The sequence below is a fragment of the Salvelinus namaycush genome, chromosome 8 (genome assembly GCF_016432855.1).
Source record: "Salvelinus namaycush isolate Seneca chromosome 8, SaNama_1.0, whole genome shotgun sequence".
Lineage (NCBI taxonomy): Eukaryota > Metazoa > Chordata > Actinopteri > Salmoniformes > Salmonidae > Salvelinus > Salvelinus namaycush.
This window is the reverse complement of record NC_052314.1, coordinates 20,136,811-20,154,684: the sequence shown is the minus strand read 5'-3', so window position 1 is coordinate 20,154,684 and position 17,874 is coordinate 20,136,811. Positions and strand designations below refer to the sequence as shown.

The 17,874-nt window shown below is 41.8% G+C and overlaps 1 protein-coding gene across 2 annotated transcripts in view; it reads right to left on the bottom strand.

Moving 5' to 3' along the window:
• Positions 1–17,874, bottom strand: part of LOC120052500 (glypican-5-like) — a 119,540-nt gene that overhangs the window by 36,847 nt on the left and 64,819 nt on the right. Inside the window, exons 7-8 of one of the 2 annotated variants that reach the window (XM_038999448.1) lie at positions 16,984–17,104; positions 4,692–4,827 (exon numbers count right to left, since the gene is read on the bottom strand). In XM_038999448.1, the coding sequence (XP_038855376.1) occupies positions 4,692–4,827; positions 16,984–17,104 (257 nt within the window). Of the gene's footprint in view, positions 1–4,691; positions 4,828–13,431; positions 15,074–16,983; positions 17,105–17,874 lie in introns of those variants that run through there. The other variant, XM_038999449.1, reaches the window with a different exon arrangement.

Below are 17,874 nucleotides of genomic sequence, written 5' to 3'. Positions count from 1 at the left end.
CTGAACAAATGAACAACGAAACAGCACAGCAAGTATGTGAAATAAACAGGATTTGATTATGTTTTACTGGTAATGGGGACATTCGTAAATGCAAACGAAATTACTTTTTGGTCAGTGTGTGTGTGTGTGTGTGTGTGTGTGTGTGTGTGTGTGTGTGTGTGTGTGTGTGTGTGTGTGTGTGTGTGTGTGTGTGTGTGTGTGTGTGTGTGTGTGTGTGTGTGTGTGTGTGTGTGTGTGTGTGTAACCTTTATATAACTAGGCAAGTCAGTTAAGAACAAATTCTTATTTACAATGACGGCCCGGACGACACTGGGCCAACTGTGCGCCACCCTATGGGATTCCCAATCACAGCCGGATGTGATCCAGGGACTGTAGTGACACCTCTTGCACTGAGATGCAGTGCCTTAGACCACTGCGTCCATGTGTGTGGGTTAACTATTTAACTGTACTAGAATGCTTAAAAACGGTACTACAATTTTAAATATCGTTTGTCGGTATCGTTTTTTGGGGGGGCAAGGAAAATATTGGATATCGGTATCGGCCAAAAATGTCATATCGGTGCATCACTAGTTCTGTGAAAGTTCCCAGAATATTCGTAAGGTTCCGGCAAATGTTCTCATAACACAAAAACTGTCCAGTCATACTGATAATTATAGAATGTTTGTATAAAACATACGCCTGATGTTGCAAGAAACATTCCTAGAACACATTTATCCTGTTCTTTAAAGGTTCCCAGAAGGTTTTATTCGGTTGTGGGAACAGTCTGGTGAGAGCATTGTGCGGACATCACAAAATATATGTTCCCAAACACAACAACTGTCCAGTTGTGTGGATGATTCTACAATGTTTCTTTTAGGGTGCAAAAAACATTCACCTGATGTTACAAGAACATTCCCAGAACACATTTGTAATGTACCCACAATGTTCCCACAACCCATTACATGTTCTGGGAACTTTTAAAGAAATCGTATAGATAGTTCTGTTAACATTCTTGCAACATCATAGGAATGTTTTGTGCACCCTGATACAAACATTATCTGAATGTCAGCACAACTGAACAGTTGTGTTTTGGGAACATATCATTTGTGATGTCCCCACAGTCAGTGGTGGAAAAAGTACCCAATTTTCATACTTGAGTAAAAGTAAAGATACCTTAACAGAAAATGACTCAAGTAAAAGTCCCCCGGTAGAATACTACTTAAGTAAAAGTCTAAAAGTATTTGGTTTTAAATATACCCAAGTATCAAAAGTAAATGTAATTGCAAAAACATACTTAAGTATCAAAAGTAAAAGTATAAATCATTTATTAAGCAAACCAAACGGCACAATTTTCGTGTTTTTTATTTACAGATAACCAGGAGCACACACCAACACTCAGACATCATTGTACATTTTACAAATGAAGCATTTGTGTTAAGTTAATCCGCCAGATCAGAGGCAGTAGGGATGATCAGGGATGTTCTCTAAGTGCATGAATAGGACCATTTTCCCGGTCCTGCTAAGCATTCAAAATGTAACAAGTACTTTTGGGTGTCAGGATAAATGTATGGAGTAAAAAGTATATAATTTTTTATTTTGCAATATAGTGTAGTAAAAGGAAATGTGGTCCAAAATGTAAAAAACTACTTAATTAGTACTACACCACTGCCCAGAGTCTGCCCACAGTCTTCCCACCAGACTGTTCCCACAACCTAATGAATCATTCTGGGAACCTTTAAAGAACAGACGAAATGTGTTCTAGGAACGTTCTTGCAACATCAGGCGAAGATTTTACACAAACATTCTACAATCAGTTTTTATGTTATGAGAACACGTGACCTAACGAATGTTCTGAAAACTTTCACAAAACCAATTTTGGATTGCTGGGCATGCCCTACATCTTAAGCAAAAAAACAACATCACCAACACACTCACCAGCTATCGTTCTTTATGTGACATTGACATGCTCCAACTAATGCCATTTGTAGCTAACAATAATTGACTATTTTTAACTACTGCTGTCACATCGACACTTATATTCATTATAATTCCATTATTGCTTTTGTGCTGATTTTCAGTATTTATCAAGCACATGCTTTCATAATTTGACCGTGCATCTTGCTGACCGTGGGTCTTGGTGGTTGGGGTATTTTTTTTATTCTAATGTTACTCAAGACCATTAACACAACCAAATTATAATTTTTGCTATAGCATATATGAAATCTATTAATTAGACTGTTAGAATATTGCAGTCAGAATGACTGCTCACTCATAAGCTCAAAGGGGGGTCCCTCGAGGCCCACCGGTTCTAGTTTTAAATGCCCCGGTTGAGCTATGTTGTGGAGGACTTGAGAAAGAGCTTTTACCGTCCTCTTCTCAAGACCTCTGGCAGCCTGCTGTAGAATGGCAATTACCATCAGACAGATAAGTGTAATTTACAGTGCCTTCGGAAAGTATCAAAAGTATTGACTTTTTCCACATTTTATTACGTTACAGGATTATTCAAAAATTGATTAAAAAAAAAATCCTAAGAAATCTACACACAATACCCCATAATGACAAATAAAAAACAGGTTTTCAGAATTTTTTGCAAAGGTATAAAACATTTAAAAAACAGTTATCTTATTTACATAAGTATTCAGACCCTTTGCTATGAAACTCGAAATTGAGTTCAGGTGCATCCTGTTTCCATTGATCATCCTTGAGATGTTTCCACAACCTGATTGGAGTCCACCTGTGGTACATTCAATTGATTGGACATGATTTGGAAAGGCACACACCTGTCAATATAAGATCCCACAGTTGACAGTGTATGTCAGAGCTAAAACCAAGCCATGAGGTTGAAGGAATTGTCCGTAGAGCTCCGAGACAGGGTACCAAAACATTTCTGCAGCATTGAAGATCCCCAAGAACACAGTGGCCTCCATCAATCTTGGAACCACCAAGACTCTTTCTAGAGCTGACTGTCTGGCCAAACTGAGCAATCGGGGGAGAAGGGCCTTAGTCAGGGAGGTGACCAAGAACCCGATGGTCACTCTGACAGAGCTATAGAGTTCCTCTGTGGAGATGGGAGAACCTTCCAGAAGGACAACCATCTCTGCAACACTCCACCAATCAGGCCTTCATGGTAGAGTGACCAGACGGAAGCCACTCCTCAGTAAAAGGCACATGAAAGCCCGCTTGGAGTTTGCCAAAAAGCACCTAAAGAACTCTCAGACCATGAGAGACAAGATTCTCTGGTCTGATGAAACAAAGATTTGGCCTGAATGCCAAGCATCACGTCGGGAGGAAACCTTTTTTAGCGGCAGGGACTGGGAGACTAGTCAGGATCGAGGCAAAGTTGAACGGAGCAAAGTACAGAGAGATCCTTGATGAAAACCTGCTCCAGTGCACTCAGGACCTCAGACTGGGGCAAAGGTTCACCTTCCAACAGGACAATGACCCTAAGCACACAGCCAAGACAACGCAGGAGTGGCTTCGGGACAAGTCTCTGAATGTCCTTGAGTGGCCCAGCCAGAGCCCAGACTGGAACCCGATCAAACATCTCTGGAGAGACCTGAAAATAGCTGTGCAGCAACACTCCCCATCTAACCTGACATAGCTTGAGAGGATCTGCAGAGAAGAATTGGAAAACTCCCCAAATACAGATGTGCCAAGCTTGTAGCGTCATACCCAAGAATACTCGATGCTGTAATCGCTGCCAAAGGTGCTTCAACAAAGTACTGAGTAAAGTACATTTCTGTTTTTTATTTTTAATACATTTGCAAAAATGTCTAAAAACCTGTTTTTGCTTTGTCATTATGGGGTATTGTGTGTAGATTGATTGGGGGGATGACAATTTAATCCATTTTAGAATAAGTTTATAACGTAACAAAATGTGAAAAAAGTCAAGGCGTCTGAAAACTTTCCAAAGGCACTGTACTGTACATGCTCCACAGATCTTAGAGCCACTGTCTAAACCATGGATCAATCCTTCTCTCCTCTTCTCTCTCACTCTTCTCACTCCCTTGCTTCTCTCTCTCTTCTTGTTCTCTCTCTCATGATCTGAATAAGAGACTGGATAAACGAGCAATCTGCAATCAACTTCAAACATTTTCACATCTATTCTGGTCAAGTTGCTTTCACAAAGACAGTGAGAGTGTTTATGAGTCTGTGTATACAATAATTAATCATTTGTATTGCAGTAGTGCTGGTGTACAGCCATGACTTGAGCCAGTTATACCACAAAGCATTCAATTACAATTCGACTTGAAGTAATTTAAATATTCTACAACAACAAATCAAATCAAGCAGTATTCCACACTGTGGTTAAACCCACACAAGAGGCAGATATGTTTACTGATGTCATCTCATTGACATGTCATCACACTGACATCTTTTGACAGCCTGTTCTAATTTCAATTTGCGTATAGCAGCATATAATGTCACGAGGGGAAGGTATAGACATGGCTCCATCTGCGAGAGAGGAAAAGGTTGCTGACGCAACCACAACATACTGTATTGTAGTGAATAACCATCTGACTCGTGGCACAGACAGCTTTCAACATGAGTCTCTGACATCTGACACTAGCAGCAGTCTCATCTACAGGGAGTCTGATTGAGGAAGGAGAGAATATGGGGAGGGAGGGGAGGAATTATAGGCAGCTGAGGAAAAGGAGGGGAGAGGAGTAAAAAAAAGAAAAAAGCAATTAAAGAGGGGGGTTCTGACTCACTGGTAAAGTCTTCATCTCCAGATCCTTGACATCCGTCCTCATCGTCACACTCTCCGCTGGCCTCTTCTCTCGTCCCACTGCCCGTCTCCACCCACCCACCCCAGTCTGTCGCCCAGCCCATCTGACCCTGCATTTCCTGCAACACACAGGTCAGAGGTCAAATGGGGTCATTCTATCTGAAAATAAGCCACATCCAATTCTGCACTGTTCCACTTTTCAAGCAAAACACAATAAATAGACAGATAAATGCTATAGCACACAATACATATTTGGATAGTCACACTGTTGCAAACAAGTTAATTCTGGCATAGGACAGAACACGTGAATATTCATCAGTAATAAAAATATCCCTGTGTCAGGAAGTGTAGTACTGTGAGTAGTGGGGGTCTCCAGCCCCCCCCCCAAAACAAAACTGTTAATGATGCGGAAACAAGAGGAAAAACCCCAATGATAACCTTTCAGCACATCAGTAGACAGAGCTGAGATTTTAGCTTTTATGTTTGTCCCTTTCCAGCATTATTACATCTGACCAGGCAGGTAGCCTAGTGGTTAGAGTGTTGGACTAGCTTTTGCACAGACCAATATCACAAAAACAAATGAGGGCATTCTTGTTAAACAAAAGGTAGCAATAAGCAACTATAGTCTTGTGTGTGTTGTTCCAAATGTTGGTTCATCTGACAAGTGAAACAAAATGAGGAAAACAAATGTCAGCAACTACTGCATAACCACCAGAAAGGAAACTATGTAAAGAAACTGATAAGGCACATTCAAAGGGAATGGGAATGGCATCTCCAAGTATTATAAGAACAGAGCTGAATTTGCCTTTGTGGAAAGTGAATACTGGTACAGTTTAGGCTAAGCCTTCCGCCACAGAGGAATGGACGGTGTGTGGGCCAACAACTGTTTCAATTGATCACGGATCATAACTCATACAACGACCAGTGATGTTTTGGGTTAGCGTGAAAACGCAAGGATTATCTGATCTTCCATACCCTGCAAGGATGCAAGGATTTATTGGATGAAGAGGCTGTAACATCAATAGTACTGTACAATATTCTATAGCACAGGGCACACTAGTGATGTTGCTGCCTCTGGGGCAGCAGAAAGGCAGATTATGTTGCTGCCCTACTGGAGAAAATGCAACACTTTTTTGCACTGCCTAAATATCACCAACAGACTAGGGATTCCAATTTGATATGATTTAAAATTAATGCTGCTGGTTCAGTAGAAATAATTGTTGGATTCACATACTGTACAGAAGGCTCATTTTATAAAAGTGCTTTGCATTTCCCATTGAGAGGAGGTAACTGATCATGGTATACAGTCCACTTACTCATTAAGTACAAGGTCCAATCTTACTGATTGCTGATACCACACAGGTTAAGTGATTAAGGGCCAGTTCATGTACCCCAAAGTATTCAACTAGATGCAATTATTTTTACTTCATCATGTACTAAACTAAACCCTGGCCCTCTGCCCCCTCCCTGCCCCCGCTTCAGCCTCTCAGAGTCCCACTACATTGAGACCCTGTGAGGTGTGATATGCACATTAAACCTTGTATAATATAATTACATTTCCACAAATTAAAAGTCTAATTTAATAGCCATATTCATGGGTTCACGGAGAAAAACGATTGGCTGCAGTTAAACGTTGTGTGGAGAGATACTGTAGCTAGATTGTGGAGCATAAGGGCTAGAAGTGAAGGAGTTGAAAAAAGACAATTAAATGTCCCCGGCTGTGTCTATGGCCTAATCAACTCAGAAGGCTCGTTAATTATATATGGCTTTAAATCAATTACATGTTGTGTAAGAGAGGAACCACGGCAACGTAGCTGCGACTCATTGACCTCTACCTACAGAACCAGTCAAAAGTTTGAACACGCCTACTCATTCCAAGGTTTTTCTTTATTTTTACCATTTTCTACATTGTAGAATACTAGTGAAGACCTCAACACTATGAAATAACACATGGAATCATGTAGTAACAAAAAAAGAGTTAAACAAATCAAAATATATTTTATATTCTTCAAAGTAGCCACCCTTGATAACAGCTTTGCACACTCTTGGCATTCTCTTTTTTATTTATTTAAACTTTATTTAACTAGAAAAGTCAATTAAGAACAAATTCTTAGTTACAATGACGGCCTACCCCGGCGACGCTGGGCCAATTGTGCACCGCCCTATGAGACTCCCAATCACGGCCAGTTCTGATACAACCTGGAATCAAACCAGGGTCTGTAGTGATGCCTCTAGCACTGAGATGCAGTGCCTTAGACCGCTGCGCCACTCGGGAGCCACTCTCTCAACCAGCTTCATAAGGTACTGAGGTGACCTGGAATGCATTTCAATTAACAGATGTGCCTTGTTAAAAGTGAATTTGTGGAATTTCTTTCCTTCTTAATGCGTTTGAGCCAATCAGTTGTGTTGTGACAAAGTAGGGGGGGTATACAGAAGATAGCCCTTTTGGTAAAAGACCAAGTCCATATTATGGCAAGAACAGCTCAAGTAAGGAAAGAGAAACGATAGTCTATCATTACTTTAAGACATCAGCCAATGCGGGAACATTTCAAGAACCATTAAGTGCTATGATGAAACTGGCTCTCATGAGGACCGCCACAGGAAAGGAAGACCCAGAGTTTCCTATGCTGCAGAGGATAAGTTCATTAGAGTTACCAGCATCAGAAATTTCAGCCCAAATAAATGCTTCTGTAAGAACCGACGCTGGAGTAGACAAGCAGATACGGAGAGTGAGCATTTAATATAGCACAGACATGGAACAGGACAGGAACAGCGTCAGAACCGGGAAACACAACGACATACGACAATTAATGCTGAAGCGGGGAACAGAGCTGGGGAACAGACAGATAGAGGGGAGGAAATAACACAGGTGATTGAGTCCAGGTAAGTGCAATGAATCGAGGGAAGCGACGAGGGAAGCAGGTCTGCGTAATGATGGTGGCAGGAGTGCGTAATACTGGGCAGCCTGGCACCCTAGAGCGCCATGGAGGGAGAGCGGGAGCAGGCATGACAGCTTCACTCAGTTCAAGTAACAGACACATCTCAACATTAACTGTTCAGAGGAGACTGTGTGAATCAGGCCTTCATTGTCAAATTGCTGCAAAGAAACCACTACTAAAGGACACCAATAAGAAGAAAAGACATGCTTGGTCGAATAAACATGAGCAATGGACATTAGACGGGTGGAAATTTGACCAACCGCTGTGTCTTTGTGAGATGCAGAGTTGGTGAACGGATGATCTCTGCATGTGTAATTCCCACTGTGAAGCATGGAGGAGGAGGTGTGATGGTGTGGGGGTGCTTTGCTGGTGACACTGTTAGTGATTTATTTAGAATTCAAGGCACACTTAACCAGCATCGCTACCACAGCATTCTGCAGCAATACGCCATTCTATCTTCTTTGCGCTTAGTGGGACTATCATTTGTTTTTCAACAAGACAATGACCCAACACACCTCTAGGCTGTGTAAGGGCTATTTGAACAAGAAGGAGAGTGATGGAGTGCTACATCAGATGACCTGGCCTCCACAATCACCCGACCTCAACCCAATTGAGATGGTTTGGGATGAGTTGGACCGCAGAGTGAAGGAAAAGCAGCCAACAAGTGCTCTACATATGTGGGAACTCCTTCAAGACTGTAAGAAAAGCATTCCAGGTGAAGCTGGTTGAGAGAATGCCAAGAGTGTGCAAAGCTTCTATCAAGGCAAAGGGTAGCTACTTTGAAGAATCTCAAATATACAAAATATTTTGATTTGTTTAACACTTCTTTGGTTACTACATGATTCCATATGTGTTGTTTCATAGTTTTGATGTCTTCACTATTATTGTACATTGTAGAATGAGTAGGTGTGTCCAAACTTTTGACTGGTACTGTATGTGGCTACATTCATATGTTACACTGACTAACAAGTGATTGTCTTTTTCGAATAGTATATTCATTTGTACTGCTCTGTTGGAAATCACTCTGAAAATCTGAATGTGAGCATATTGTATTGTCTTGTAGTGTCATTGAAAAGGTCTGGAAAACACAAAAGACCTGGATCTTCTTAGGCAGTCTGAACACTGACTGAGGTGTCATTGCAATCGTATAGGCCTACAAATTCCCTATTCAATCGCTCTATACCTATCTTTTCATGCTTTCGCCTTTTCTCTAGTTTCATATTTTCTTGCTCAAACTTTACCTCTCTCCATATCATAATCTTCTGGTTTTATTATAATTACATGTTTAATGTCTCCTTTCAAATGAATATTGTATGATACCCACTGGGACAATTGGTACTAGTACTAGGCCTTGTAATAACACATGAGCAGGCAGGCATGTATTTTACACTGCGCTGTGTGTTCACATAGAATCACATCAGCATCAAACGTTCTAATTGCATGACAGCATCACACATTGTGTGTGTGTGTGTGTGTGTGTGTGTGTGTGTGTGTGTGTGTGTGTGTGTGTGTGTGTGTGTGTGTGTGTGTGTGTGTGTGTGTGATTGTACACATCTATATGGTGATTATACCCATCTATATGTGTGTGTCTGGAGAACATTAAGCCTTTACAGTACCATTAATTGGCTTCCTGTGTCTGTGATTGCTTCTTAATTTGCTTTTTTGGAGGATGGATTCTCTTCATAACAACAGTGTTAGCTCATTAAAACCTCTGCTAGTCTGTTCATGAAGAATTACTGAGAAAGCTCTCTTGTGGGGGCTTTTATTCTAACTTAATGTATGTGTGTGCGTGTGTGTGTTGGCAGACTCACATATGTAGGTATTTAAGACTCATGGGTCACATGTAGGGGTGTAACGGTACACGTATTCTTACTAAATGGTCCTCACTGTGTACCCGAATGAATATAAAAAAACAATAGGCCTATGGGTTATGACTACGCTGGCCTATACCTCTTGAATAAATCTGAGCTGAAAAAAACATTTCAGGCTATTCCGTTAAAACAACCAAAGCCTATGCGCATGTTAATCAAAATTAAAATCTTAACTGGAGTATTTCAAACTGTCCTTTTGGGAGGCGCAGCCAGGAACTAGTGCTGTACGATTTACGCCAACATCACCCCAGTATACCGGCGCAAGACGGAAACACAAAGAAACAACAACACATTGTCTACCACTCCGCATTCGATCAGCTGATTCTGACCGGGCCAAATAAATTACAAGAGTGATAATAAGGCTATGTTTATATTTTTTACAGTCTTTGGTTTATAGTCATGTATATGTGCCCGTTCTCGGTGATTGAGAATAGGGGGTTTCAGGCAGCCCCTCGTGAAAGTTCTCGAGCCACTTTACAAACTTCCCTCTTGCACCCATTTCAGCAAACAGGTAGTACCCACTCTATATAAGCAAGCCAAAGCCAAAATGTTCAATGAATTGGCCAATGCACCCTGTGTTGTGCTTACTTTCACAGTGACAGCCAATCACATTACCACAGAGTGGGAGATGTACCGTGCTACAGAGTAACAAGTGCACATCTGGCACTGAAGGAGGCAGTGTCATGGTGCATTCGTAACCAAGGTAGAAGTGGGAATCCACTTGAACGGCCCCCCAACTGGTAATTACTACTGGGAAACTCGTCTATCATCCTTAGCACCCACTTCTCCCACATGGTGACCTCTGATGTCACCTACTAAGGAAATTTCATTTCCGGTAGTTAAATGCAACAACAAAACATTATAAAAAGTAATCTATTAATGTGCTTTCTGAACTATATAATGTGTTAACAAGCATGATAGCTGTACATTTAGTTTATGGTTGAGGCAGCTTGTTGGCCATTAGCCAATCAGCGTTTCTCAATGAGTTCAAATCACATGAATGCATCCGACTGGTATTTCCGACTTCACAACTGGTAAATTCCCACCTCCTACATGGTTCAAAACGCAGCATCAGACAATGCCAGGAGCATTGTGAATGGCATTACATTTTCGTGCGGTACCGAAACCGAATTGAACTGTGACCCCAAAAAGCAGCAAGTAAGTATTAATACCTCTTGACTTATTCCACATTTTGTTGTGTTACAGCGTGAATTCAAAATGGATTAAATAAATAAAAAATTCTCAGCCATCTACACACAATACCCCATAATGACAAAGTGAAAACATGTCTGCAGAAATGTCTGCTAAATTATTAAAAATGAAATACAGAAATATCTCATTTGCAAAAGTATTCACACCCCTGAGTCAATACTTTGTAGAAACACCTTTGGCAGCGTCTTTCTGGGTAAGTCTCAAAGAGCTTTCCACAGCTGGATTGTGCAACATTTGCCCATTATTCTTTTCAAAATTCTTGAAGCTCTGTCAAATTAGTGGTTGATCAATGCTAGACAACCATTTTCAGGTCTTGCCATAGATTTTCAGGTAGATTTAAGTCAATACTGTGACTCGGCCACTCACTGTCTTCTTGGTAAGCAACTCCAGTGTAGATGTGGCCTTATTTTAGGTTATTGTCCTGCTGAAAGGTGAATTCATCTCCCAGTTGTTCGGTGGAAAGCAGACTGAACCAGGTTTTCCTCTAGGATGTTTCCTTGTCTTAGCTCCATTCCATTTATTTCTTATCCTGAAAAACTCCCCAGTCCTTAATGATTACACGCATACACATAACATGATGCAGCCACCACTATGCTTGAAAATATGGAGAGTGATACTCAATAATGTGCTGTAATGGATTTGCCCCAAACATAACACTTTGTATTCAGAACAAAAAGTGAATTGCTCTGCCACATTATTTGCAGTATTACTTTAGTGCCTTTTTGCATACAGGATGCATTCTTTAAAAATATTTTATTCCATACATGCTTCCTTCTTTTCTTTCTGTCAATTGGGTTAGTATTGTGGAGTAACTATAATGTTGTTGATCCATTCTCAGTTTTCTCCTATCACAGCCATTAAACCTTGTAAATGTTTTAAAGTCACCATTGGCCTCATGGTGAAATCCCTGAGCGGTTTGCTTCCTCCCCAGCAACTGAGTTATGAAGGATGCCTGAATCTTTGTAGTGACAGGGTGTATTGATACACCATCCAAAGTGTAATTAATAACTTCTCCATGCTCAAAAGGATATTCAAAGTCTGCTTTAAAACATTTTTACCCATCTACCAATAGATGCCCTTCTTTGCAAGGCATTGGAAAACCTCTTTGGTCTTTGTGGTGTGAATCTGTGTTTGAAATTCACTGCTTGACCTAAGGACCTTACAGAGATGAGGTAGCCATTCAAAAATACATGTTAAACACTAATATTGCACACAGAGAGTGAGTCCATGCAACTTATTATGTGAGTTGTTAAGCACATTTTGAGTCCTGAACTTATTGACTCAAGACATTTCAGCTTTTCATTTTAAATTAATTTGTAAACATTTTGAAAAACATAATTCCACTTTGACATTATGGGGGTGGGCCAGTGACAAAAAAATCGGAATTAATTCCATTTGAAATTCAGGCTGTAACACAACATAATGTGGAAAAAGTCAAGGAACACTTTCTGAAGACACTGTATGTCACACCCTGATCTGTTTCACCTGCCCTGACCCTGAGCCTGCCTGCCATTCTGTACCTGTCTGACACTGCCCTGGATTACTGACCTCTGCCTGTCCTGACCCTGAGCCTGCCTGCCATTCTGTACCTGTCTGACAATGCTCTGGATTACTGACCTCTGCCTGTCCTGACCCTGAGCCTGCCTGCCATTCTGTACCTGTCTGACAATGCTCTGGATTACTAACCTCTGCCTGTCCTGACCCTGAGCCTGCCTACCGTTCTGTACCTGTCTGACACTGCCCTGGATTACTGACCTCTGCCTGTCCTGACCCTGAGCCTGCCTGCCATTCTGTACCTGTCTGACACTGCCCTGGATTACTGACCTCTGCCTGTCCTGAACCTGAGCCTGCCTGCCGTTCTGTACCTGTCTGACACTGCCCTGGATTACCAACCTCTGCCTGCCCTTGACCTGTCGTCTGCCTGCCCCGTTTTGTTAATAAACATCTGTGATTCGAACTGTCTGCATCTGGGTCTTATCCTGAGGTCTGATACTGTACATACAGAACCGTGGGTTTGGTGAACCGTTACACCCCCAGTCTCATGGCTAGTCAGTAATATTTAAACAGACAAAAAAAGGAAATATTGTCATGCACAAAAATACATATATCTTATAAATCTTAATAACTAAAAGATGATACATAAATCATTTTTAATGAGAAAACCTACAGGGCACGGGAGAGTGCACATTACTTGATCGTAGAAGATAAATCTCATGCATAAATTATCATAGAAAAAAGAACTGTGTAAAAGTAGTGAGCCTCAACCTCAATTTGCTGAGTGTGCTTTTCCATGATGCTAATTCCACATGATTCATTGACCCACCAACTGGGATAAACAGTCAGGAACTGATTTCAACTGCAGAATTTTCTCGTATTTGTTTTGCGAAGCTCTTTCTTTCTCTCTCTCTCTCTCTTCTCTCTTTCTTTCTACATGTTGTTATCTCAAGATCTTTTGCTGTACTATGATAGACACATGGCTAGGCCAACATAGCTAATCTTTTAATACAGATGCTGCAATGTTGTGAAAACCCACAGTGTATTTCCTGTATTATTCAGAACATGATTCTGGTCCAGACCGGGTCAAAAGGAACCAAAGCAATGTCAGCTAGATCAGGCCTCGACTTCGACCTCACCAGAGCAGCTATCACAGCAAATAAATCCAGGCTTTCTGAAATCCATGGAAGATTCTTTATTATTTCAAAGTAGAGGGCATTTGAAATAAACTCCAAAAAGGAAGGTTAATGCCTTCTTCAGGAAATCAAATAAGATCCTTCTTTGGGGTTGAAGATTCCTCCCTTTCAAATTAACCTTAGTACACATGGGGAAAATCTAACAATCTTAATCTAATCTCTTGCGTGTGATTTGTTAGTTATAGAGGCGAGCAGGGTCCCAGTCAGGGTTAGAAAAACAAGCACACTGGCACTGGCTGTGAACATTGTGAACGTTCTCTCTCCCCTCAGGTACAGTGGCCATAAAACACATGTAATCCTGTAAATCACTTTTCTCTCTCACATTGAGCTCTTAGCCACCTCAAAGTGCTTAAATTGACTCCTTAGGTTTCCACTCCCCTTCCCACCTCTCTGATAGATGTTCCCAGCCTCTGGCTGCTTTGAAGAGACTGCCTGCTCTGTTTGGGCCAGGCTGGGCCGGCCCACAGAAACAAACCCAGTCACGTCTGCTTTTAATGAAGTAATAAGAGACAGAAGTTAAATGGCTCCCAGAGGGCCAGATGAGCTGTGTGCCTCTCCTCTCTCTCTCCCCGATCCCCTCCCAGAAACAGCTGGAACAATGGGCTGGACACCAAGTATCCCTCTTTTTAGAACTCCCCGCTAACAGCCGACATGGTCATTGCTTATCGAATTAGTCTGGGGTGATAACAGGGGAATCCTTGCTCTCACACCAAGCATGGGAGGTGATCTGATGGCTTCACAGGGTATACTCTGCTTCAAACTGGCTCCAGATAACCTAATTTATTAAGAATTGACTCAAGCAGAATATAGTAATTGTGAATAATGTTGGCTAAAGATTAAAACCTTTATCTGTATAACACTGTGTGACCAACTTTAGATAAAGATTTTGGGCACATAGAGCCCTGTTAGGACACTTCTAACAAAGCGAGACAATACCATAACTCTGAGTGATAGACCAGACAACGGTTAACGAGAGAAAGGAAAACGAATGTTCAATGAAAATAAAGTATACAGAAAAATATAGTACCAGAGAGAGCGAGAGAGAGTGACAGAGAGAGACAGTGGGTGGAGTTTGGGGGAGAGACACAAACACAGCACAACAGGACTCAACGGGTCTGGTAGCTAGATCCGGGACGATACCAGTATCTCGATACTCGTTAGTATCGTGGCAAGGAAACAAAGCACGAAGCGGATATAACTTCTTAAGGAAAACAGCCCTAATGTTGGAAACAAGCATCATTATGTTGTCATCCAGAGTCACATTTATTTTCCAAACTATAGCACACAATATTTTACATACAGGTATTTAAAGGACTAAAAAGTTTGGTCAACCTCGTGTTTAAATTTTTTCCATTAAATGTTTTTTGCGATACTGGTATCGTCACAGCCCTACTGGTAACTGTTCAGCCCCACAAAGGTTAGAACAGAGCTCCTGGCAGACCAGCCAGGCAAGGAGGGACTATTCCCTGAGCGCCTCTGACTCTGCAGTCTGCATAAAGCCTCTCTAGAGAGGCTGAGGGGAAAATTTGTTTTGGCTTCTAGCTCAAGGAACATTTAGGTTAAAGGACATTTACATAACAAGAATCTGGCTTCAATGCTCCTTGTGTCTCCTCTGTATCTGCTGACGTGTCCACTGTTCCTCAGGTTGTTGACCTAAAAAAAATACTCTGTTAGTCTGTAAGTGTATCTACAGGGTATATGTGGAATGATGCAGCAGATTGAAGGACCCACCTCCAGCTCTAAGCACTCACCTTGGTCAACAAGTAAAACATTATTTGAACTCCTAGACTTCGAGGTGTAGGGAATGACATAAGCGGAAAACATATTATGAAACAGACATAATGCAACTCCTATGCAATGTCTATCCTCATGTCGCTGAGGGCCAGCTTTTTCCAGCCCGTGAAATCGCTGGCGCTTCCGTGGGCATCTAGCCATTAAGAGCACTGGGTTCACACAGCATCTATCAGAGGGACAAGGCTGTTTGCACAAGGCCAGGCCCCCGAGACACCACCAATTACCCAAGAGACAAACACAGCAGAGGAAGGGGGAGGAGGGAGGAGGTCGCAGCCAGACAGGATTAGAATAACTGGCTGAATAAAACATACAGAACACTGTGTGACCCCTCCTTCCTGCCTCGCTGACCCCACAGCCTCCTCCTCCATGATCTATGATGCTTTGCATTGAGGTCCTTTATCTATGATGCATTGGTGGGTTATTTCGTTCCATTCTCATAGTGAATGTCTCAGTGAATGCCTGAGCGGTTGAGGGGTGCAACTGGCTGATTTAATATCTTTCTAAGTATCTGTGATGGGTCCACAAGGACAGTTTGGTCAGATTTGTCTGGCATGTCCACAGGCTTTTGAGCTAGTTGGATGGCTGTTCCTCACTCTAAGTCATCTCATGTCGGCACGTCGAAATCCCCTCCAATGGCGTGATTTGTACCGAGCACAGAGCAATAAAAAAGACATAAAACAATTTCTAATAACACACAAATCTATTTACCATGACTGGTGTGAACAGCATCTAAGTGGAAAGGATGTGAACTCCCCTATTCCCTTTACCATGGGTGTGTCACTCTGCATACATCGGTCCGCCTATCCATCACCTCTTAATCCCTCTTTCACATGATGGGGAGCAGCTATCCCTGGAGGCATTACAGTCACCATTTCAGTGACGACACGCCATCTGTGACCTCTGACCTGGTTCATCCCAGTGCCATGGGCCCAGATGAGAGCGTGTGACCAGACAGAAAGGTCCTGTCCACTCCACTGACTCATCAGAACCCAGAACAGTACAGTAGGCCCAGGTCCAATGTTAACTCAGAGACATCAACCAACATAATATCACAGACAGAAGAAGGAGCCAGTTGTCTCACAGGATGTATAAATCTGAAGCATCTGTATGGAACTTCCACTCACCACCAAATATTGCAATGTGAGGAAGTCCAGTGGCGGAAGTGTGAGAAAATTGAGTTAGATTAAACTTGGCTGACATTCTGCTAATTTTCTTCGATGAAACAGTTGATCTCAATTCAATCTTTTCCCCAAACTAGAATCTGTTACGAACAGAGTGCACTTTATAGACTTGACCCTTTGTCGTTTAGAAGGAGTGCAATGACGAATTTAGTTATTTCACACACACAATTTACAGAAAAGTGTTCCCCAACGTAAATATGGAAACACATGCCTTGCCCAACTCCTTGCTTGTTCTGCCCACTATGCTTCATTTGCTCCCATTGGAAACAATGCCAGTGTGATATCTTGGGCTAGTTACCAGTATCTTTGATAATATAGTGCAACAGGCATGGCCCTGAGACACACAGCTGTTTGCATACTAGAGATGTGCGATAGATCCATATGCCTGCAGATAATTGCCCTGAATGCAACTCCAACATTTGTCCTCATACAACATTTCTGTCCAAAGCTGAAATAGGAATATGATTAAGTTTGCAGAAGAAGTATCAGAATGGTAGGTAACTGACATGTTGGTGTCATCAGTGGTCAAGTTTACAGTCACATAGTCACATGTCAAAGGGAAGGAGAAACAGGGGTAGTGAGACATACCCGTTTGAAATGTTCTAGTCTGTCTCTAGCTCCCACCAGGATGGGGTCGATGCTGCGGACCTTGATCTCTAGGTTGTTTTTCTGGGCCTGAAGGCCGTTACCCACAACACGGCCCACATAACTGAGGAGGGAAGAGAGAGAGAGAATGGAGAGTTTAATACAAACAATTATGTTGCACAATGACTTGAAATATTGATGTATTGTTGATGAAAGTAACACATGAAAGTATTTGTGTGAGAGAGTGCACAGGTAATGACTTTCGAGTTTGAATGGCCGAGCTCACTAGCCATTTAAAACAATGGCAAATAATTCTGCTCAGCACTGTGGTCTGCATGTCGTGAGATCCGTCCACCCACCCCTGAACCTGCTTACACAGATAGCCATTCCTCTAGCCTGATTTAAAGTGATTAACTATGCCCTTTTTAAAAAATTCTCTCATCAAAAGAACTGCGGAGCACAATGAGCTGTGTGATTCAGCCTCAGAGCCCAGCTCTGCCGGGAAGCTGGCCTGGAGTGGTGAGTTGTGCTGTCTGACCCAGGAATCCCACAGGGATCCATGGAATTTAGACGGCCTTCTTCACTGACATCCAGTGCATTCTGACTTTTTCCACATTTTATTACATTACAGCCTTATTCTAAAATTGATTAAATTGTTTTTTTCCCTCAGCAATCTACACACAATACCCTATAATGACAAAGCAAAAACAGTTATTGTATATTTTTTTGCAAATGTATCAAAAATGTAAAACTGAAATATCACATATTCAGAACCTTTACTCAGTACTTTGTTGAAGCACCTTTGGCAGCAATTACAGCCTCGAGTCTTCTTGGGTATGACGCTACAAGCTTGGCACACCTGTATTTGGGTAGTTTCTCCCATTCTTCTCTGCA